Raw genomic sequence first — 24,588 nt, 5'->3', positions numbered from 1 at the left:
GGAATTCTGTTCAGTTCAGTTCAGTCGCTCAGTCATGTCCGACTCTTTGCGACCCCATGAATCACAGCACGCCAGGCCTCCCTGTCCATCACCAACTCCCGGAGTTCACTCAAACTCATATCCATCGAGTCGGTGATGCCATCCAGCCATCTCATTCTCTGTCGTCCCCTTCTCCTCCTGCCCCCAATCCCTCCCAGCATCAGAGTCTTTTCCAGTGAGTCAACTCGTTGCATGAGGTGGCCAAAGTATTGGAGTTTCAGCTTTAGCATCAGTCCTTCCAATGAACACCCAGGATTGATCTCCTTTAGAATGGACTGGTTGGATCTCCTTGCAGTCCAAGGGACTCTCAAGAGTCTTCTCCAGCACCACAGTTCAAAAGCATCAATTCTTCGGCAATCAGCTTTCTTGCTGAGACAGGCCCAGACTAGGGTGAGGCAGGGCAGGCCTCACTGTGGACCTGGAGCGCCTCCTGAAGTTTTGCACTCGACGAGGAGCCTCTCTTGCCCCACCCTCATCCTGAATGTGCCCTGAGCTCCCAATAACTCCACCTCAGTCTTCCCATCTGAGAAAGGGATCAGTCAGTGATTCTCAACCCTTCTGCACATTAGAATCATCTGGGGAGCTTTGAAAAAAATACTGTTGCTCAGGCCTCATCTTGTCTAGTTAAGTCAGAATGCTTCTTAAAATCTCCCAAAGGGGCATGATGGAGCTTTCTATAGCAATTAAAGCATTCTGTATCTTGATTGAGATAGTGGTTATATATGGGTATTTATGTTAGGAAATATGTTAAAATGTACTTAAAATCTGGTCATTTTATTACATGTAAACACATGAATAGTTTTGTTTTTTTTTTCAAGCTCCCTCTTTGAGCCTCCTGTGAAGCCAGGGTTGACAATCACTGGATTCTCTGATTCCCAGAAGCCCTTCCCCATACACTGTAAAGCCTAATCCTGAGATTCATGGGCGTGGAGTTGATTCAAAGGCTGGTCTGACAAGAGCCACAGGAGCCGAGCAAGGAGGGGGCGGGCAGCTTCAGGGTCCTCCATGGCTCTTGCCCTCTTGGTTTTCCTGCCCCCCCAGGTGGCCCTCCTGCGAGCCCAGCTGGCCTTGGAGCGGAAGCAGAAGCAGGACTACATCGCTCGCTCAGTGCAGACGAGCCGTGAGCTGGCGGGCCTGCACCACAGCCTCTCTCACTCCCTTCTGGCCGTGGCCCAGGCCCCCGAGGCCACCGTCCTGGAGGCCGAGACCCGCAAGCTGGACGAATCCCTGACTCAAAGCCTGACATCCCCCGGGCCCGTCCTACTGTGCCCCAGCCCCAGCCCTGCTCAAGGCACCTCCAGGTAGCAACCACAGCCTGGGAGCACGCAGACAGACAAGATGGCGGTAGAGTGGGTTGTGGCCCCTCCACACAGTTGCAGTTGGCCAGAACAAGTTCTGGCTCTGTGACCCAACCTGGGAGCCCCAGGTCAGCGGACATTCTCAGGAAGAGGGAAAGAAACCCTCAAGGCTAGGGGCAGGCCCCAACTCACACGGGAATGAGGACACAACACTTGTTGCCAACCTACAGTCACCCTGAGAGTGCCTTGCCCTGGCCAAGTGGGTATCTGCAGCCTCTCGCAAGAACTCATTATCCAGCCCCTCACCCTCTGTTACCTCCCCCTTCAGTAATAAACCCTGGGTCTTGGCATTTGTTCTCTGCTGTTGTCTTTACAGTATAGCTGGGCAACAGCAGTACATCAAGAGCATCTATTAAGGAAGACTTCACTAAAGATTCCTGTCAGGTGTCATGAATTTGTCATCTGCCTGCGTTCTGACAGAGAAGGGCTGCAGAAGGTACACAAGACAGAGCCCCTGTCCACAGGAAGCTTGAGCCCAGTTGACAGGACCCGGCAGACACCCATCCCTGAGTCAGAGACGGTTCTGTGTGCTGCCTAGAAGTGCTGTAGAAATGCCTGGACCTGAGGCAGGAAGGTTTGAACTGGACCTCGAAGGCTGGAGAGGACTCGGGAGGGTGGCCAAGCATTTTGGTGAGAAGACTGGTCTGCCCTGTGGGATGGGCAGCAAGAGAGATGAGGGAGGGCCTTGGGGAATCTAGATTTGAACTCAGGGGTAATGAGGAACCGTCATATGTTCTTGACTTAAAACTTGTTCTGGGCTTCAGCAACACTGAATGGGCTTTTGGCTAAAGTCAGTTCCGAAGTTCTATCTGGCCTCATTCCCCTTCTGTGCTGGGTGAGTGTCCTCAGGGTGTCCCTTTCAGGGCATATCAGATGCAACCGACTCTGGTCCTCTGTAGTCCAGCCATGGGTCAAGCCAGGAAGGAGGATGGACAATGGCAGGACTCATCACTTGTGGCCTGACTTCGGTGGAGCCAGTGCATAGGCTTAAGGCCTAATATTGGCAGCTTCATCAAAGCCTAAGAGAGAACAGTTGTCTTCAAAGAAGCAGGCATGACCTTCCTCTGGCCCTCCAACCATAATCTGGGGTTCCTTTTACCTTAGCCTGGGAATGGCGCTAAGGCCTGCTAAGAGTGGGGAGGTTTGCGATCAGTACCACAGACCTATTTACCTAAGGCTCAGGCCCTATTACATCCCATCGCACCACACAGAGTGGGAAGGAGGATGTTTGCCACTGCTGGAGCTTGGTTTCAAAGCCCATGCATGGTGCATGGGACTCAGCACAGATGCTTAGTAAAAAGTTACAGTTTAACCACCACCCCCCCAGAGCTAAATCTGGAGCCCCCAAGATGCCGACTGGTCCCCACCTCTAGTCAGATTCCCCATGGCTCAGGATCCTTACCTGGCCTTTTCTGCACTAGGAGTTCTCAGGGACAAGCTTGATTTCTATAGGTTCCGTAACTTTTTTTGGTCCCCAACTCTGGTTCTCTAGTTCAGAGGCTGACAGAGGGACCCTGTTGTCTACCTTCTAGTTTCTTTTCAGTTCCATTATTTGTAGGTTGTAAGCCAAGGCTGTAAGCCCCATACACCTTCTGGGACCAGGAAGAGAGTTTCCAGATGAAAGGCATTTTGGAGGCAGCCAAGCTAAGTCTTCATCCAGCAATAGCTAATCTATACCTGCTCCTGCCTCCCCATCCAATCCTCAATAGCCCCTCACCCCACTCTGGATGTCAGGCCTGGGGCTCCCCTCTCCAGGAGATATTCCATCAGGCTTAGTCCTCTGTTCAATTATTAACTGCCATCCTGCTTTCACCCTCTTAGCTTGCGTGTGCTTTTCTGCTCCAACTTCCTAGAATACATTTTTCTCTTTATGTCTATTTATTTGACTGTGTTGGGTCTTAGTTGCAACACATGGGATTTTCCTCTCGAGTTGTAGCTCCAGAGCTCAAGCTCAGTAGTTATAGAGTAGGGCTTAGTTGCCCCACGGCATGTAGGATCTTGATTCCCCAACCAGAGATCAAACCTGCGTCCCCTGCTCTGGAAGGTGGTTTCTTTACCGCTGGAACACTGGGGAAGTCCCTAAAATACACTTTGTTTAACCAACAGTAGGATCATCCGTTTGGAGAGTCCTGCCAGTCATGGAGCCAATTGCTCTTCTCATCAGCCCAGAGACCCGATCTGGAGAAGCATGGAGGAAAGAGTATGAGTCTTTGGGGCAGGACCCCACCTTGCTCCAGGGCATCAGGCCAGAGGTCCCTTTCCCTTCTTGTCACATGCAACAGGGCATAACCAGCGCAGTGAATCTGGTGGATGGGAATTCAATGTCTGATCGTCCAGCCGGTTCTCATGGGTGCACTTGAGGATGGTGTGATTGATCTCCAGAACCTAGGGGAGTGGAGATCAGAGCTGAGCATGTGGGTCTTCTCCATCCACAAATCCCCACCCTGCATCCTGCCTTCTCCTTTTCTGCTTTGATAGCAGCTGCTCGAGGCCCCAAAGTCCCGAGAGCAGAGGGCACAGGAGCTGAGTCTGGACAACGTTCTTGTTTGCAGGGTGCGCTGGGTCTGGTGAGTGCGGCACCCTGTTCTCTTAAGGCGCTTCATGCTTTGCATGTAAGAGCGACAGTCACCACATTACAACCTAATTACCTTTGCTCATCTGCTTCCCCACGTGGGACTAGCAGCAACTTAAAGGCTGAAAAAGCTGCCTGGCATGAAGTAGAGAAGGGAAAGCTGGTAGTATACATTGAGGGCGAAGACAGTGGGGAGAGTCCGATCAGACTGCAGAGTGAGGGCAAGATCAACATCTACACCTAAGGGCTGAGGGCTGTCTGCTCCAACTCTGGGTCTCCAGCTGAGGAAAGGTGCCCTTTCGTCTTGGCTCATGCCCACTGCAGCCCACACTAGCTCCCGAGGCTTCGACTCCAGGAGAACATGGGCATTCCTCCAGGTCGAGGGCATTCTCAGGTGTGGTATGTGCAGGGAGGTTCCATTGCCCATGCTGTTCTCAGAGCCTAGACATGCAGTCTGGTTCATTCTGCAGAGAAACGAAAGGATAATGTCAGGGAGGTGCTGGGGCTCAGCCTCACACTGCTTACCGCCCTCCCCCTGCTCTCCCAGAGTGCAGTGCAGTGCTCATCAATGGTTATCCCGAGTTCCCCACCGTACAGCCCAGGACAGGCATGAACAGGACTCAGTATGGCTGTGACCTGTGTATCAGCTGGAATAGTTCCTCCTTGGCCGGCTGGACTTGGGTTAGGTTTCCTAGCATTGATACCCATGGAGAAGAGACAGACCACTCACCACTTCACCCCTGTGTACCAGCGCAGAGAGGAGGCTGGACCCCACTGGTATAAAGAAAGGGGCCAGGGAGAGGATGCAGCCCAGAGCCCAGGCCTTCTGGAAATGGGGTGGTCTCTGATTCCATCAGGAGTTTCAGGGCCTTTGTGAAGTGCAAGGCAAACCAAGCAGACACCCTGTTAGTGGACAGGCTATGCAGACACTCTGGGGTCAGCAGATGAACTTCTAGAAGTATCTGTGGAAGTGGGGAAATCTCACCCACAAAAGCAGCAGGGCAACCCCCAGTTGAAGACTGCATCAGGCCTCATTCCTGGTGGCTCAGGCAATAAAGAATCCGCTTGCAGTGCAGGAGACCCGGGTTCGATCCCTGGGTCAGGAAGATCCCCTGGAAAAGGACATGGCAACCCACTCTAGTATTCTTGCCTGGAGAATCCCCATGGACCGAGGAACCTGGCAGGCTACAGTCTGTGGGGTCACAAGGAGTTGGACGTGACTGAGCAGCTAATGATTTTTCACTTTCATCTCAATTCATGGAACCGGACCCTGGGGCAGCTAGTTGGTTTAGTTGTTTGATCTTAGGACACATGAGGCCTTTAGGTGTTCCCCCCAACACCTCACCTGCTACTTGCTGTCCCACTGACAACCTACTCACTCCCAGGGCTGAGGAAGGGACTACCTGAGCAATATGGAAATGCTGAGTCCTGAAGAGCCTGGGGGATGGTGAGCAGAGGCAGGGAGGAGGAAGGAGCAGGGGCCATCAGGGTTCTCTGAGCCATGAGATCCCTCCCCTGACCCCTCAATCCTGGGGTGCAGGCTTAGCTCTGCTTAGCAAGCTAAGAAAGTAGGCAAGGGAGAAGGAAAGACGAGAACAAGGGGTCTCAAGATCCTGGCCCCCTGCAGTTTACTCCCCTATGCTCCTGGGACCTGAGGGGTTTGCCTAGACCCTGATGGAGGTGAAAGCGAGGAGTGAGGCTTCTCCGATAAAAAAGGACTGTGTCCTCTGGCCCTGCTGAGAGTCTCACCTGACACACTGGCAGCCCGGCATGGAGTGGACATTATGACCTCTTTTTTCCTTCTTTTTTTTTTTTAAAGGCACGTGGAGTCCTAGCTTCCCAACCAGGGTTCAAACCCACACCTCTTCATTGAGGGTTCGAACCCACAGCCCCTGCACTGGAAAGCAAACTCTTAACCACTGGACCCCCAGGGAAGCCCTATGACCTCTTTCTTCTTAATCCTTTGTCATTAACATCCCCAGCTCTTTATATGCCTTCATAGCACCTGAAGCTTGGCACAGGTAGAAGGACTTGGAAGCAAAGAGTTGACCCCCTTGAATGGATCAAGGGTCAGAGGAGAGATATGAGTGAAGACAGTCATGTGTCCATCTGAGTGTGGGCACTCCCTGTTCCCAGCTAGTAGTAGTGTGGAGGCAGGAGAGGGTAAGAATGTGTATTTAAATTTAGTTCTTCCTTAGTTATTTACTGCTACTAGTTGGGGTGCAAGAGTCAGGGGAAGCTCTTATTCAGGGCTTGATAACCCATACATTGTTCCTGCACCCCCTGTTTCGGTTCCTTGTCACTCCCTCCCCTGTATCTTCATATTCCAATCCTACCAAGAGTCTGAGGCTGGTTGCTGACTAAGAGTCATCTCATACACGAGCTGGTGGAATCTCTCGCCTTCTGCCATTGCACGGTGCTTTGCAAGCCATGCAGGAGTCTTCGGCTCTAACTCTCCTCCCTGTATACAGGGCCACCTCTTCAGGTAGTCCGCCCAAGCCCAAACAGGAAAATCCAATGGATGAGATCGAATGGGCTGGTTGCTTCCCTCCTGCTCCTAATCCAGCTTTTCATTCATTTGGCAAATACTCATCAAACCTGTGTGTCACAGAACTTCACAACACACTCTGAAAGGAGGAGCTCATCTCCAGGGCCTGGAGGCAGAGAAACTCAGCATGACCTTGGTGCCAGGAGGAGACTCACTGGCCAGGAAGAGCATCACAGAACATGTTGGAGGAAGAGAGGGCTTCAGGGCCCTTTCAAAGTGTTTGCCAAGCCAGTTGAGCACACCGGGTGTGGGGCGTCAAGGGCTGCACCTGAGGGTCCTGGGAGCAATGGCCGCTCTGGGAGTTGTGCCAGCTAGCCCATCAGGTGAGACTTTTCTGACCAAAGAGCAGAAGCACCGGGCACTGGTGAGCCATCAAGGCAGCACACCAACCTAGAGCCCATCATGAAGGCTTCATTCCTATCCATGGGACAACTCACAGGCCAAGAGGCAGGCTGACTCAGACAGCAGGCCCTGGAAAAGGAGGAAGCTGTGGTCACAGACTCCACCAGTGTCCACTGCCCCATGGCCTCCATCATTTACTTAACCCTGTTCGCCACACCTCCTTATAACATGGCACCTCTCACTACCCCAGCCACCTGCTGAGCCCTGCAGGGTGCTCTGCTGGAGGCTGAGAGGAGGGAGGGGAGAGGTGCTTTTGGTGTATCCTGTGACCTCCCCAGAGGAGAAGGGGTTGATGCCCAGCGAGATCCTTCATGCCAGCCCAGTAGTATCAGGGACCCCACCGCACAGGTCACACTGTGAGCTTTTGAACGTAGGCTTTGTGGGTAAGACTCCCTTCACCTTGGCATTCAGCCCAGGGTCCAGCTGATGTGGGAGGGCATGGGAATCAATCAATGAAATCATACTTGATTTCATTCCTTCATTTCATTTCACAGGAATGAAAAAGGCAAGAAAGACTGGTGTTTTGCCTCTCTGAGGGGGTGCTGGCTACTCCCAAAGCGAACTTGTTAAGTATGAGGCAGAGAGGGGAAAGAATGGACTTTGTTCCCTCTTGAGCAAAGAACCTACGAGAAAATGTAATGTGGTTAAAGTAAATTTCTATCCAACCAAACTTTGCGGGTGGGGGTAGTTTTTCTGTTTGCTTTTGCTTTTTTCTGTCACGAGCTTTGTGGAATCTTAGTTCCTTGATCAGGGATTGAACCTAGGGCTGCATCAGTAAAATTGCGGTGTCCTAACCCTATAGTGAAGTTGCTCAGTTGTGTTTGACTCTTTGCGACCCCATGGACTATAGACTGCCTGGCTCCTCTGTCCATGGGATTTTTCCAGGCAAGAATACTGGAGTGGGTTGCCATTTTCCTTCTCCAGGGGATCTTCCTGACCAAGGGATCAAACCCAGGTCTCCTGCATTGCAGGCACTCTTTATCATCTGAGCCATCAGGGAATCCGTGGACCCAGGGAATACCCTTGATTTCATTTATTTCCAAGGAAACAACTGCACACACATGGTTAAAAATTAAATAGAAAAGAAGGAAGCTGTTTCCCACTCCATTCTTTTCTAACCACTTTCCAGAGGGGCAACCAGTTCTTTAAACTCCGCTTTCATAGTGGATAACTTTATTCCTCTAAATGATGATTTTACGATGCCATATGGGTCCAGTTATCTGCAACAAGATGGTGACAAGTGCACTGCCCACACCTTTGGGAGTTCTTGGACCCTAGCTCTGAGCCAGACACCAAGCACACCTCTGTGCCCTTAGGGAAGCAGGTAAATATGCTCTCAGCTGTACCAGGGATGTTTTCATTATGTCAGGTTATGTGTGGTTGTTAAGCGGCCAAACTAAAATGGAGTGGATGTGTTTTGGATACCCCGTGACTGAAAACCCTCATTAACTGAGGTTCTTGGCTCACCTTGAATACTGTTTCTACCAAAAAGGCAAGGTAAATGCTTCTCCCCACTCCCATTTAATATGATAGTCTCCTCTGATTGTTTTGATTTTTCTGAGTGTCGGTATGGACTCAAGGATTTTTATATATCCACTGGGACTCATTTGTGACAGTTGCTATTTTTGATGCTCAAATTGTCCAATTTTGATGTGCAGGTTTTCTTTGTACTTTTCTTGTCCAGGCCTGAAACTTTTAGAAAGATTAGTGGGAAAATGTATTTAGAAAATGAAATCCACATTCCAGGGTTGATCATTGTCTCTGGGATGTTAGTGTGGCTTTTGGACCTACAGACAATGTATTTTGAAAATTGTGAGTTTGAGATGGGAGTAGTTGCACACAATGTGAATATACTTAATGCCACTGAACCGTATACATTCAAATGACAATTTTGATGTATATTTTACCATAAAACATAACATAAAATTGAGCTCATAGTGATATTTCCTGTTTGAATTTATAATGCCCCAGGGGTTTTACTTTCCCTGTCTGATTTTGTATTTGGTTCCTAATAATATTAATAAAATTACTTACTTTTTTCTATGATATTTATTATATAGTTTATAATATAATAAATTACAATATTATGGTATTATAATAAAAGTCTACTGAGTAAAATTTTAAATTTCTTTGTGGTTCTTTTTGTCCACAGAATCTGTGCTACAAAGGATATACAGTGTATTGAATTCTAAAGGAACTTTGACTACCTCTTGCCCTGGTGATTATGTTAGCAATTTGATGTACAGTTGAGTTCACTTAATGTGTTTTCAACTTTAGGCTTTGTTTTTTCCTCTTTTTCATTTAATTTTATTTTTTGATAAGGTGACATAATGAAATGTTCACTGTTGAGAATCTAGAAGAGAAAGTTGTCCTTTAATGTCACCATGTGGGGTTTCATAGCAGAGTGATCTTCATCCGGGGTACACTTGAAGCCCTTATCCCTCTCTGACACTCCAAGGTCCTCTTGACCACCTGTCAGCCTCCGGGGGCCTCCAGTGGGCTGAACTGACTGGAGGCCATCTCAGTTGTAAACAGCAACCTTCCCCTCACACTGCAGCTTAAGGATGACTTGTTGCTCTTCTTTAAAACTGTGCAGGTTGCTCTTGAACCAATATTTATCATCCCAGTAATGGGACCACCTCATGAGCTGGTCTGTCCCAAAACCAAACAAGGATACCTGGGAGATGGGGTAAGAGAGAAGAGGGCTCTGGGGTAGCAGGCTGGATCCCACCCTGCCTCCACGCCCACTGAGCATTCCTTCAGCAAACATTCACTTAATATGAAGGGTGACAGGCTGTTTCCTAGAGGTGGGAGAAGAACAGAGCTCACCTTCCCCAGGGAAGACTCTGAACACACAGAGCAACCCCCGGAGCCCAGGAAAGAGAGCTGATTCTCATCATTTTGTAGGAAGAGAGAGGATTCCTTGGGGAGACAAGAGGAGGGCACTGCAGGCAGGGGAACAGCATGTGAAAGGCTCAAGGCTGATGGCTGTTTGGGGAACTGAGAAGCCCATAACGAGTGCTGTAGATGAGGGGGGTGGAAGGGTCAGACCATGCAGGATCTTGAAAACCAGCCAGACAACTTTGGACTTAACCTGAAGTCCCTGGGAAAACAGACAATTTTAGTGGCAAAGGGATGAAGTTCTATGAGTTGCAGACTGTGTCTTACCTGGTCACAGGTGTGCAAGGCATACAACAGAGTTATGAACCCCAGAGATGGAAAGTGACCATGTTTTCCCAGCCATCTCTGCTGGACGTACTGGAGGAAGCTCAGGCTGATCACTGAGACCTGGGGAAACGGAGGAGGGTGGTGACCTGATGTCCATCCAGTGGCCGCCCAACCCGACCACTACATTGTACTCCTTCCCCTTTTCCCTCCTGAGTCCCTCACCTTGTCTTTCTTCTCATTACTTCCATGGGTGACCTGGACTATCCGAAATCTAAAACAAGATTGAGGTGGGAGAGTTTCAGCATCATTTGACACAGCCGTCCCCAAACTTAAGTAAGCCTGGGGTTGCCCTGATAGCTAGCAAGGTCTCTCCGGAGTTCCCACTGTCCTCCAATGTCCTACCCTCCACCGCCATACCCAGGATTTTCTGCCTTCTGAATGATGCTGTCTTTCTGCACTGTGTCCATGACCCACTTCAGACCAGATGAATTCAGAGGAAGCAGCAGCAACTGGGCACCAGGATCCTGAGGGCTGTCTATCTTGGGGTACATAACGCGCACAGTGGTCCTTTTTCCCACATCTGCCTGAAAGCCTTGGACAGGCGCCTGGTTCATCCTGGAAAGAAAAGCAGGCTAGATGTTTTGGGGAGGAGGAGGATTTGTCGTGACCTTCCCTGTCTCCACCTTTCACCCTGCACTCACCTGAGGACCACATCATGTTGGTCAATCTTTAGGCCAAGGCCAGAGCCCCGTAGGAACTTTGAGTTTCCAACCACTGCACAAGTCCAGCACCCCACATGATCCAGTGGGTGTGTGGAAGGACCTTCAGGTGGCTGCTGATTCTGACTCCCAAACTCCTCTGACTCCATGCCCTAAAGTTCATAGGAATGCAGGAGGGAGATATATAGGGGCTTTTCCCAGGCTCCCACCACCTATAGAAGAAGGTTAGAGCCTGGAGCCACGGAGGGAGAGACGGCTAGGGCCTGGGCTTGGGGGTGGGGGCTGGACAGAGACCAAAAATGTGCACTGACCAACCACAATAGCAAAGCATCAGAGGACATGGGCACTTCTGACCTCATCAGGGGCTCAATGTCCACCTCAAAGCGTTCGTCAAACCAGACAGACTCTCCGGGAACGCCAAGGCAGGTGGAGCACTCATGGACCTCAGATGAACAGATACACTTTCTTAAAGAGTTCTGGGGGCAGTCGCAGGTCTTTGAGCGATTTCTGGGCGTCTTACGAAGGTCATTCTGGCTAGACTTCTGGTCCAGAAGGAAGACCATCAGCCACAAGGTAAGCACACAGGTGGCTAGCAGATGCAGCTTGAGGGATTTAACCCTCATCTCTGGCCCAGACGCTGGCACCCCAGCAGGCAGTAGATTGGCTCCGACACCACTTACTGGGAAGGAGGAAGGGCTGGGGTCATCAGACATCCCCAGCGTCCCTTGTTCTAGAAGCTTCCATCCCTCCTCCAGCCCTTCACACCACACACCCTCCCAACACCTTACCTCTCACCTCCTCAGCCACCTGCTAAGCACTGGAAGGAACTCTGCCAAGGTCTGGGCTAAAGGCTGAAAGGACAGGAGAGGTGTCAGTTGGTGAGTTCGGTGGTCTCCCAGGGAGACTGGTGTCCAATGAGGTCTTTCACACCGGCCCAGTTATATCCGGGGGGCCTCATCACAGAGAATGCATTGTGACCTCTGCACAGGCCTCCTGACAAACGCCCCACCCCCACCAACACACACTTTGGCGTTCGGCCCAGAGTCAGGCTGACAAAGGAGGTATGGATTTAAGCTCAAGGGGACAGGAGGGTGAGGGAGCAGTGGCCATGTGCCAAGTTTGGTGTGGAGGAACAGATCCAGAAGACAAAGAAGGGGCCATTTGGGACCGCTTGTGTGTGTGTTAGTCACTCAGTTGTGTCCAACTCTTTCTGAACCCATGGACTGTAGCCCACCAGGCTCCTCTGTCCATGGGACTCTCCAGAATACTGTAGTGGGTAGCCATTCCCTTCTCCAGGGGGATCTTCCCAACCCAGGGACTGAACCTGGGTCTCCTGCAATGCAGGCAGATTCTTTACCATCTGAGCCACCAGGGAAGCCCTGGGACCTATTTTTGGTCCGAGAGAATTTACCATTTTGACAAAAGTGAATATTTGGTGTAGTCAACCCTTGAAACCTCTCAGGAGTTGAATTTCTTTTTTTTTCCCTTTAAGGTTGTTACCAAGATAAGTATTTGAAAACTTTTTCCCCCAAAAATCGCAGAATTCAGAAAGACTTTTAATGTGGAGCGGCAGCCTCCCAGCCTCCCTGACTCCTTACCCTGAGGCCCCTCCTCAGAGGCCTCCTCTGCTATTCTTCGGGCATTAGTTTCCATATGTCTACATAATATGCTTACATAACTGTATTATGACATTACATACAGACTACCTGCTGTATACAATCATATCATTATGGTTAGTAATAACCACCTGCTCACTTTGTGACTTTACACATTGGACTATTTCTCATTCATCACTTCAAGGCAAAGTTTCTTAAAGCCTTGTTCTCTGAGATGAGAATATTGTGTCTGTACACGTCTCTTTTTTAAGGACTTATTTATTTGCCTGTACCAGGTCTTAGTTGCAGTATGTGGGATCCAGTTCCCTGACCAGGGGTTGAACCCAGGCACTAGGAGTGTAAAGTCTTAGCCACAGGACTACCAGGGAAGCCCCGTGTCTGTATACTTCTATTCACCAATTTTTTCCATTTTGTACTTCCCAACATTGGCATGTGCAACTTTACATCATCAAGGATAATGTGCTGATTCTGCTGTGTAAGCAATCTGTTGTGTCATTACTTTTCACGTGCTTTGTTTATAGCAATGCCATCCAAAAGAAATATGCAAGCCACATGTATAATTTTCTAGTGGCTGTAGTTTAATAAAAAATAAAAGGAAGTGGAGGAAATAAATTTGAATATTTAACCCAGTATGTTATCATTTCAACATGTTCTCAATACAAAATATTAAAATTTTGCATTCTTTATTGAAACTAAGTCTTCTAAATAAGAATTGTATTTTACACTCACAGTGTTCACAGTATATCTAAATTTAAACATTAAGTTTTCATCAAAAATACATGATCTATTTTTAAAAATTTTACAATCTAAAAGTAGATCTACATACTCCAGTTAAAACAAGTATACTTAGAAGTGTTCCAAAAACTGAATTGCATTCATCTTAAATTTTAGATTGTTTAATTTGTGTGTGTGTGTGTGTGATCTTACAACGCCACATTTGGGATCTTCGTTCCCCAACCAGGGAATCGAACTACAGCTCCTGTAGTAGAAGCATGGATTCTTAATCACTGGAAGGTCAGGGAAAGTCTCAAATTAAATTAGAAATTCCATGGTGGTCCAGCAGTTAAGGCCTCATGCTTCCACTGCAGGGGGCATGGGTTCGATCCCTGGTCAGGGAACTAAGATCCCACATGCTGTGTGCCACAACCCTCCAAAATAATTAAATTAAAATTTCTCACTTACACTAGATACGTTTCACTTGTTCTTCCACCATACTGAACACAACTGAAGTGACTTAACATGCATGCATGGACCGTAGCCTGCCAGGCTCCTCTGTCCATGAGATTTTCCAGGCAAGAATACAGGTTGCATTTCCTTTTCCAAGCGATCTTCCTGATCCAGGGATCAAACCAACATCTCTTATGTTTCCTGCATTTGCAGGCGGGTTCTTTACCACTGAGTCACCTGGGAGGCCCCTTTAAATTACCTAGTTAGTGGTAATTTGTTATGGCAACCCTAGGAAACTAATACAATGCCTTTGGGTTTGATTGATAGTTTGGGTATAAAGGAGTGTAGGTTAAAACAAAAACCAAAAAGAATGTTCTGTCATATTCTAACCTTCATTACTGTTGGTGAGAGTACGATTTTTTGATCCTTTTTAACTGTCGCAGTTGGAATTCTTGGTCTCAGAAAGAGACTGTGGTAAACTTAACCAGAAAGACAATCACTGGTTAAATATCAAGAAGTTTACAGAATAGATGTGAAAGCTGGAGAACCAGGGTGAGGCTATAACCAAGGCAGGCAAGATGTAGCCAATGACTCTTCCAGGAATGGCCAAGGATACCAAAATAGAACTCTTGACGCTGTGGGACACGATGGTAGTTTAGGTATGGCCACAAATTCTTTTTGGCTCCTTCCATTTGGAATAGGAGTCAGTTTCCCCACTTCTTGAATCTGGAGTCATTTTATGACTTGACCTAACCAATGGAATACTGTATAAGTGACACTATGTGATGTCTAGCCTCAGCCTTGCAGTTTCCACTCATAATGCCTCCGCCATCATTGAAGAAGTCTGGGGTGAAAGATTACACAGAGAGAGATGCTTAGCCTCCAACAACTCCAGCCATCCATTCCAAAAGAAACTAAAGAAGAGTGGATATATGTATTTGCATAACTGATTCTCTTTGCTGTACAGCAGAAACTAACACACTGTAAATCAATTGTAAATCAACTATACTCCAACAAAAAATTTTTTTAAAAGAACATTAATACCATTGAAGACACTGGGAGCTCCTTTTCCCCCACCAGATGATACCACCACCAGGAATTTTGTGTTTTTCATTCCGTTGGCTTTTTCTTTTTGCAACATCTATATGTAACAAGGACTTCCCTAGTAGTCCAGTGTTTAAGAATTCCCCTGACAATGCAGGGGATACAAATTCGATCCCTGGTCCAGGAAGATCCCACATGCCAAGGGGCAACTAAGTCCACGCTCTGGGCCCTCAAGCTGAAATACTGAAGCCCACACTAAAGCCAATGCTCTGCAACAAGAGAAACTGCTGCAATGAAAAACCCATGCACTGCAACTAGAGAGTAGCCCGCACCTGCATAGCAGCAAAGACCCAGTGCAGCCAAAAAAAATTTTTTTAAATCTATGTATATAAAACTTGTGTTTTATAAAGTTATGGATATAATCATATGTGTTTTCATGCAACTGCTTTTCTTGTTGAGGTGAAATTCACATTACATACACTGAGCCAGCAGCTCCCTCTACTTTCAAGACTTTTTCATTCAACACCCCATAAAAACACACCAAATAATCACTCACTATTCTCCCTATCCCCCCAACCCCTGGTAACCATGCATCTGTTTTCTGCTTCTAAGAATTTGCCCATCGTGGGTACATCACACAAAATGAATCATACAGTATGTGACCTTTTGTGTTTGTCTTTGAAACTGCACAACTTGGATGGGATTCGAACCCAGCCAAAATTCAGGTTGGGTTTCGAACCCACTGTCTTTTGGGGGGGATCGTGCTACCACGTGGCATATGGGATATGACTTCCCAGACCAGGGATCAAACCTACTCCCCCTGCGTTGGAAGCATGGATTCCTAACAACTGAACCACCAGAGAAATCCGTGTTTTTGTTTTTTTTTATTTGCCATACCACATGATTTGTGGGATTTTAGTTCCCCAGCTAGGGACTAAACCCAGGCCCTCAGCAGTGAAAGCATCCAGTTCTCACCATGGATCACCAGGGATTCCCTCGAATCCGCTGCCTTTTATTTACTTATTTATTTTAATTGGAGCCTAATTGCTTTACAGTGTTGTATTAGTTTCTGCTTTAAAACTGCCTTTTAATTGAAACCACACACTTGGTCTCAGGAGTTAATGAACCTCAGGGTCTTTATGTCTCAGTGCAGAAGGAATTCAGCAAGAGGCAAAGTAATAAGTAAGAAGTAGATTTATTTGTTTATGGAGACAGATACACTCTCTATGGACAGAGTGTGAGCCATCTCAGAAGGCAAAACCCTGGGAGGTGACACATTCCATAGACAGAATGCAATCCATCTCAAAAGGTTTGAGATCGGCTTGAGATTGTGGTTAGTTTTCATGGGCTAGGTAAGTTCATAGACTAACAAGAGGGATGATCGTTCCAACTATTTTGGGCAAGGCACAGAAATTTCCAGGATTCAGGCCACTGCTCACTTTTTGGCCCTTTCTGGTTAGAACTGTCATGGTGCCTGTGGGCGGTGTCACTTAGCAAATGTTGATGTATTACAATGAGTGTATAATGAGTCTCAAGATTCACTGGAAGTCGAATCTTCTGCCTTCTTGGACCTAGTTGGTTCTAACCAATTTATATCGTATCTTCAGTGGCTATGTCATTCTTTTAAAGGTTGTGCCCTGTCCCCTTCCCTCCTATCTCAGCTTCTTTTACTTATCATGTTTTTGAGGGTCTTCCAAGTTGTAGCATGTGTTAATACTCTGCCCCTTTTAATGACTAAATAATATTCCACTGTATGGACATACCACAGTTTGTCTATTCACCATTTGAGAGACATTTGGATTGTTTCCACCTTTTGGCTATCGTGAATAATACTGCTATAGACATTTGGGTTTGAATTTCTGGGCAGACATGTTTTCATTTCTCTTGGAGACCTACCTAAGAGTGGAATTGCTGGCTCACATGGTAATTCTATGTTTAACTTTCTGATGAACTGCCAGGTTATTTTCCATAGGAATGACGCACTGAGCTGCTGCCTGTAGAACTCACTGACCTTATCACATACTCACCAAGGTCATGGAACTGCAGAAGAGCTTCAAAGACACAGTTTTGACTCCAGATCTAGCAAATTAATGAAGTAAAAGATAACCTAAAAACTTTCCTACGATAGAAATCCAGTCTGCTGGCCAAAACATAGTTTTAACTTTTTAAAATTATATTTATTATTGAATGTATATGGATCTGTTGTGCACAATCCAAAAGGTATAAAAAGTAAGTGAAAAGAAGGATTCTGTCCCTTTCTTGCTCCCCTCCTACCCAGTCTCTTTCCCAGAGGCAACTACCACTCAAATGTCTTGTTTATCTTTCCTGAGTTAATTGGCAATTTTGCAAGCATATACATCTATATTGTTTAATAAAAAGTATTTTAAATGCAGACCAGAGGTTAAAAGAAAACAGGAAGTCCCTAGATGCCAGAAATGAAAAGAGAACTGAAAAACAGTATGGGGGATCCTTAAGGGGTTGCCCAGAAACTTAGAAGTTTAATGCTCATGCAGTCAAAGGACCTTGATCCTAGGGGAGGCAGAGAATCAGAACAGAGGCCCCCACAAAACACTGGGAACCTCAAAGAGCTGAATCTTTGGTGAAAAGCTAGGCCCCAAAAAAATTCACCCACCAGAATAGGGTGATACAAGCAAGCTTATCTCTTTTGTCCAGTGGGAAATGAACTTCTCTGGCGACTCAGTCTGGGTCTGCACTTGGCATGGAGCTGGTTCTAAATTTACACCACCTGCATGATCCAGGGGACCAGGCATAGAAATTAATGCAAATATTGTCCCTGAGCTACGAAAGTCAAGTCGGGCCCTTCCTCACCAACGCTGTCCTCAAAAGTAGGAGAATCAGGCCAGGATTTTATTCAGTACCAGACTGATAGCTATACAATTTCCTCTTGCCCTTTATCCCTGAATGTCCCCAGAGTCCTGTTGCAACTCCAAGACTCCCCTGCATTCAGGCCCAAAGGACAAGGACTTGTGTGGACTTGTGTGAACAGCGAGCTTGTCCACTCTAGCTGACCTCCATTTCTGCTTCTTGCTGAGCATAGACAGAATCTCTGTTGGTCTGATTAACATCCTCCCAGTAAGGGGACCACCTCCTTTGCTTTTCTGATCCAGATCCAAAGTGGGAATCCTAGTGGATGAGAGAGGGATGTATGTGTCAGCAGGCTGAATACTGTCTTCATCCCACCGCCCTTCATTCAACATCAAGGGTGACCAAGCTGCTTCCTGAAGCTAGGAGAATGGAGATCACCTTCTAAAGGGGAGACAGAGTCTGAGCACACAATGTGACCCCAGACCCCAGACCCTGAAAAAGAGCATCATACGATTCTCATCGTACAGGAGTATGATGGAGGTTCTTTGGGGAGACTAGAGGAGGGCATTTCAGGCAGAGGGAGCAGCGTGTGAAAAGGTATGAGGCAGATGGCGTTTGTGGGGAACTGAGAAACCCATGGGGTGAGCCTGGGAGACATGAGGGGAGGTGAGGGGTCAGACCGCACAGGGTCTTGGAAGCTAGGAATAAACTTTTAGACTCTGTGCTGAAGGCATAGCATGGAAAAGTTTTGTTTTGTTTTTTTAATTTTTTGGCCATACCACAAATCATGTAGGATCTTAGTTCCCCGACTAGGGATCAAACCTGCATCCCCTGCATTGAAAGTGTGGAGTCTTAAGCACTGGACCACCAGCAGGGAAAAGTTTTAAGTGAGGAAAGGACAAGAATCTTTTACTGAGTCACAGGTATGCAAGGCACAGAACAGAGCCATGAGCCCCCAAGATGGAGAGTGACCCTCTAATTCAGCCTGTTGCCCTGGTTGTACTTGAGGAAGGTGGGGCTGATCACCAGGACTTGGAGAGGAAGGGGAGGTGGCCAACCTGGGTCCCAGTCCACAGCAACCCACAACCACATCTTCCCACCTGTAGAACACTTACCTGGTCTTTTCTATCTTCCATTCTACTAGGGAACTGGACCACCTTCAGAAATCTAAGGAAGAATTAGGAAGTGGAGGGGTTTCAGCAACCCCTGAGATCTGGGAAGGTCTGGCAGGTGCGCCCAGTAAGTCAGTAGAGAGTCTCCTTGGAGGGCCCTCTGTCATCCGCTGCAGTGCCCTCTCCTTACCTGCCATACTAAGAATGTCTGGGTTCCCAGACTACCATCTCCTCACTCAGAGCATCTGAAGTCCATGCGAGATCAAAGAGCTGCAGGAGCAGCAGCAGCACCTGCCTCCAAGAACCCTGGCCGCTGGCATTCCTGTGGGAGACGGAGCATCTCGTGGTTTGGTTCCCCAGCATCTCAATGCCCTGAACAGGGACCTGGTTCTTCCTGAGAAAGAGAGCAGAAACTGAAAGAACTCTGGGGGCAGGTCTGGCAGTCCAGTCCCCTGCCCTCTCCTCAAGGCCCACCTGGAGACCATGCTGGGTTGGTTGACGTTGTTGCTGAAACTGGCAGCCCGCAGGATCTTTGAATTCCCCATCAGGGCACAAGTCCCACAGAAGAGATCAAAATGGCTCATTGAGGGTCGGGGAATCACCTTGAGCACCTTCTTCCACACTCTGCCTAGCTCGCTTGCTGCGTTCAGGTCCTGAAAACAGCAGGAGGGAGGAGATGGGGGGCCGAGACCCAGGTACTGGCTCCTGGAGGAAGGGAAGCAGATCTGAGTGGGTGAGACCTCCACTGGGAGATCAGGAGTTGAAGCTGTGAAGATGGGAGGCACTCTAAGTCAGGGCCGAGGGCAGGGGTTTGGGAGGTAACCTGGGCCCCGGGGAGGACGGGATGGGACGCCCCAGAGTTGACCACTGACCGACCACCAGAGCACAGCACCAGGGCGCGTGGACTCTGCTGCTCCCATCAGGGACCCCCTCATCTTCTCATAGCCTGCATCAAACCAGTGCTTTCCAGTTGTGTGGTGGCAGACAGAGTGGTTGAGACTCCCAGACGGGGAGCCACATTGCCTGAATTTGAACCAAGGGCAGCTGCAACGCTGTGGTGCCACGTCCACCCGTTTTTCCTGGGGTGCTGAGTCAGTCTTCAGATCCAGGCAGGGGGCCATCAGCCACAAGAGGAGCATCCAGAAGACGCACAGGACAAAAATCTTCCTCCAGCGCCTCATGTCTGGCCCAGGTGATGGCTCCAGTGGCAGGCGGCCAACTGGTTCCACCTGGGCCTGGGAGGGGTGAGGAACTGAGGTCACAGACGGCCCCCCAACTCTCTGTCCTGTGGGCCTCCATGGCTCCCCAGACTTCCACACCGCACCTCCTCCCAAACCCTCATCTCCCTCTTCTCTGTCCATTTGCTTATCCCCTAAGGGCCCTCCAACTGGGCCTGGGATGGAAGGTGTGAGGGCAGAGAGGTAACATATGGTGTGTCCCCTCTCCTTCCCACAGAAGGGAGGTTGAGCTCTCAGTGGGGTCCTCCCTGCCAAGGGGTGTATTATAGATCTCATCACAAAGTACACATTGTGACCTCCCTCCTTTAGGCACAAAGCCACCACCCTATCCTGTCTGTCACACTCAAGCTGCCTGCCTTGAGTGCAAGATCCACATAGACATGGACGGACCTTTTCATTTATATATATACATTGCTCTTGGCTGCCTCAGGTCTCAGTTGTGTCACACGGAATCTTTTATTATGGTGTGTGGGCTTCTCTCTAGTTGTGGCACGTGGGCTCCAGAGCACACAGGTTCAGTAGTTGCAGCAAGCGGGCTTATTGCCCCCATGGCATGTCAGATTTTAGTTTCCCAGCCAGGGATCAAATCCATGTCCCCTGCACTGGAAAGTGGATCCTTAACCACCGGACCGTCAGGGAAGTCCCATGATTACCTTTTTTACCTCTGAATCCCTAAGACTTAATCATTTAATAAATATTTATGGGATACAGGAACAGAGTGGACAGGGAACCTTAAGTACTATTTATGTGTGATGGCCCCTTTCTAATTGCTTAAATTCGGCTCAGACTTCGCTTCTGTTCTCTAGACCCCCAAACGCGGCAGTCTGTTGCAACTTGACTTAGTTGTCTCAGAGACCCGTCACCCTGGACAAGCCTGAAACTGAACTCATGTTGCTCCTTTTAAACCAAACCCTTCCCAAGACTTCTGTATGTCAGCAGGTGTCCTCTACTCCCTCCTGCTGAAGCCAGAAGCCCATATGCTATCCTTGACTCCTCCCTCTCCCATGATTTCCAAATCCATTTTTAATCCTTCTGTTTCTGTCTGCAAACAACCTTCCTCATCTCCAGTGTCACTCCCTTAATTCAACCCTGGCCTGTGGATGATATTAAAAAACAAAATGAAAAATTGAGTTGTTTTTAAGGTTTTTAATAAAGGGGGTAGGGTCAGGAATCATTTAATTTTTCCAAAAAAAATCAAAATGTTTTCTTCCATGGGATGAGAACAGGAAAACAGTTGTCATAACTAGTGAAAATTTGCAGTGGGTATTTTATAGCTTTAAAAAATTCACCAGGGGATTTTGCTGGCAGTCCAGTGGTTAAGGCTCCAAGATTCCACTGCAGGGACTATGGGTTCGATCCTTGGTTGGAGGACTAGATCCCATACGCCAAGTATGGCAACCAAAAAAAAAAAAAATTCACTAAAAAATTTGAGTAAGGTCTGTAGACTAACTGATGCTTTTGAACTGTAGTGTTATAGAAGACTCTTGAGAGTCCCTTGGACTGCAAGAAGATTAAACCAGTCAATCCTAAAGGTAATCAGTCCTGAATATTCATTGGAAGGACTGATGCTGAAGCTGAAACTCCAATACTTTGGCCACCTGATGCAAAGAACTGACTCAGTAGAAAAGACCCTGATGCTGGGGAAGATTGAAGGCATGAGAAGAAGGGGACAACAGAGGATGAGATGGTTGGATGGCATCACCTACTCGATGGATATGAGTTTGAGCAAGCTCTGGGATTTGGTGATGGACAGGGAAGCCTGGAGTGATGCAGCCCATGGTGTCGCAAAGAGTTGGACATGACTGAGTGAATGAACTGACTGCAGACTAATTAATTGTGTCAATGTCAATTCCCTGGTTTATATAATGTAAGATGATACCATCAAGAGAAGCTGAGTGATGAGTACATGGGATCTCTTTTTACTATTTTTGTAATTTTTTATGTGCCTATACCTATTTTAAAATAAAAAGGTTTTAAAAAACCATCTAGAAAAAGATGCATTAATAAGCTTTATTGGTATTTCACTTACATGAACATAATATTTTTGTCATAAAACACTCAAAAACTTACCACTTAAACCATTTTAAGGTGTACAATAAATCAATGACATTTAGGACATTCACACCATAATGCAACCATCACCACTACCTAATTCCAGAACATACTCATCATCCCAAATGGAAACTCCACACCCATTAAGCAGTCGTTCTCCATTCCCTTCTTATCCAGCCCTAGCAAAATATAACTTTTTAAAAAACATCTTGAAACATTAGCTTTGGCTTTGCGTTTTAGCAATTTTATCAAGGCACAATTCACATGCCATAAAATTCACACATTTTAAGTGTATGATTCAATAAATATATACAGCTGTGTAAGCATCACCACAACCCAGTTTTAGGACATTTCCATCAGAGATCCCATTTGCATCTGCAGTCAATGCCACTCCTCGTTCCAGGCAACCACTAACCCATTTTCTCTAAAGATTTGCCTTGTTTATAAATGGAATAATACAATATGCAGTTTCTCATATCTGATTTATTTTCTTCAGCATAATATTTTTTAAATTTATACTGTATCATGCACCAGGAGTTAACTCCTGCTGTTGAGTAATATTCCACTGTATGGATAGATTACATTGTGTTTATCCACTCACCAGCTGATGGACATTTGAATTGTTTCCACTTTTTGGCCATTATGAACAATGCTCCTATGAACATTTGTTTACAAGTTTTTGCAGAACATGCATTTTCATTTCTCTTGGGTAGACAGCTAGGAATTGTTGGTTTATACATGCATTTATATTTATGTTAAGAAAAATCTTTCGAAGTATTTTCTCCAAAGTGGCAGCACAATTTTACACTTATCACCAGCAATGTATGAAGGTTGCAATTTTTCCACATTCTCAATGACATTTGGTTTTGTCTGTCTTTTTGATTATGGTTATTCTAGTGAGTATGAGATGGTATCTCATTATGGTCTAAATTTGCATTTTCCTAATGATTAATGATGCCAACTGTGGAACATTCTGAAAGAGATGGGAATACCAGACCACCTGACCTGTCTCTTGAGAAATCTGTATGCAGGTCAGGAAGCAACAGAACTGGACATGGAACAACAGACAGGTTCCAAATAGGAAAAGGAGTACGTCAAGGTTGTATATTGTCACCCTGCTTGTTTAACTTATATGCAGAGTACATCATGAGGAACGCTGGGCTGGAAGAAGCACAGGCTGGAATCAAGATTGCCAGGAGAAATATCAATAACCTCAGATATGCAGATGACACCACCCTTATGGCAGAAAGTGAAGAGGAACTAAAAAGCCTCTTGAGGAAAGTGAGAGAGGAGAGTGAAAAGGTTGGCTTGAAGCTCAACATTCAGAAAACAAAGATCATGGCATCTGGTCCCATCACTTCATGGCAAATAGATGGGGAAACAGTGGAAACAGTGTCAGACTTTATCTTTTTGGGCTCCAAAATCACTGCAGATACTGATTGCAGCCAGGAAATTAAAAGACGCTTACTCCTTGGAAGGAAAGTTATGACCAACCTAGATAGCATATTAAGAAGCAGAGACATTACTTTGCCAACAAAGGTCCGTCTAGTCAAGGCTATGGTTTTTCCCGTGGTCACGTATGGATGTGAGAGTTGGACTGTGAAGAAAGCTGATCGCCAAAGAATCGATGCTTTTGAACTGTGGTGCTGGAGAAGACTCTTTTTTTTTTTTTTCTAAAAAAGAATTTTATTAAAAAAGCACAAATGCAAAGAAATGAACAGAGGAAAATGTATGCGTCGAACCTGGACTGGTCACTTATGATAATATACATGCTACAATTCCATTCTCCCCAATCATTCCACCTTCACCCTCTCCCACAGAGTCCCAAAGACTGTTCTAAATGCCTATGTCTCTTTTGCAGTCTCTTATACAGGGTTCAGGTTACCATTTTTCTAAATTCCATATATATGCGTTAATATACAGTATTGATGTTCTTCTTTCTGGCTTACTTCACTCTGTATAATTGGCTCCAATTTCATCCACCTCATTAAAACTGATTCAAATGCATTCTTTTTGATGGCTGAGAAATACTCCATTGTGTATATGTACCCAAGTTTTCTTATCCATTCATCTGCAGATGGACATCTAGGTTGCTTCCATGTCCTGGCTATTATAAACAGTGCTGCAATGAACATTGGAGTACATGTGTCTCTTTCAATTCTGGTTTCCTCGGTATGTATGCCCAGGAGTGCGATCGCTGGATCATATGGCAGTTCTATTTCCAGTTTTCTGAGGAATCTCCACACTGTTCTCCATAGTGGCTGTACTAGTTTGCATTCCCACCAACAGTGTAAGAGGGTTCCCTTCTCTCCACACCCTCTCCAGCACTTATTGCATGTAGACTTTTGGATAGCAGCCATTCTGACTGGTGTGAAATGGTATCTCATTGTGGTTTTGATTTGCATTTCTCTGATGATGAGGGATGTTGAGCATTTTTTCATGTGTTTATTAGCCATCTTTATGTCTTCTTTGGAGAAATGTCTGTTTAGTTCTTTGGCCCATTTTTTGATTGGGTCACTTAGTTTTCTGGAATTAAGCTGCAGGAGCTGCTTGTATAATTTGGAGATTAATCCTTTATCAGTTGCTTCATTTGCTATTATTTTCTCCCATTCTGAAGGCTGTCTTCTCACCTTGCTTAGAGTTTCCTTTGCTGTGCAGAAGCTTTTGATTTTAATTAGGTCCCATTTGTTTATTTTTGCTTTTATTTCCAATATTCTGGGAGGTGGG

The 24,588-nt window shown here is 46.7% G+C and overlaps 2 protein-coding genes across 9 annotated transcripts in view; one reads left to right on the top strand and one right to left on the bottom strand.

The window, feature by feature from the left end:
• Positions 1-9,044, top strand: part of CEP250 (centrosomal protein 250) — a 54,647-nt gene extending 45,603 nt beyond the window's left edge. For all 8 annotated transcript variants that reach the window (XM_088843830.1, XM_088843834.1, XM_088843832.1 and 5 more), the window contains one exon: positions 1,081-9,044. In XM_088843830.1, coding sequence (XP_088699956.1) covers positions 1,081-1,344 — 264 coding nt within the window. In that variant the 3' untranslated portion in view covers positions 1,345-9,044. The remainder of the gene's footprint in view (positions 1-1,080) is intronic.
• A 396-nt stretch (positions 9,045-9,440) lies between these two features.
• On the bottom strand, positions 9,441-19,932 carry C15H20orf173 (chromosome 15 C20orf173 homolog). Its single transcript, XM_088844363.1, has 5 exons — positions 19,444-19,932; positions 19,046-19,224; positions 10,562-10,702; positions 10,310-10,358; positions 9,441-9,596 (listed from the first exon to the last, which is right to left on the bottom strand). The coding sequence occupies exons 1-5, from the start codon at positions 19,930-19,932 to the stop codon at positions 9,441-9,443; spliced, it is 1,014 nt and encodes a 337-aa protein (XP_088700489.1).
• Positions 19,933-24,588: the final 4,656 nt, after the last annotated feature.

The sequence above is a fragment of the Moschus berezovskii genome, chromosome 15, assembly GCF_049115385.1.
Source record: "Moschus berezovskii isolate FMDL1 chromosome 15, NW_MosBer_1.0, whole genome shotgun sequence".
Taxonomy (NCBI): Eukaryota; Metazoa; Chordata; class Mammalia; order Artiodactyla; family Moschidae; genus Moschus; species Moschus berezovskii.
The sequence above is the reverse complement of the archived record's forward strand: the minus strand, read 5'-3'. Positions and strand labels throughout refer to the sequence as shown.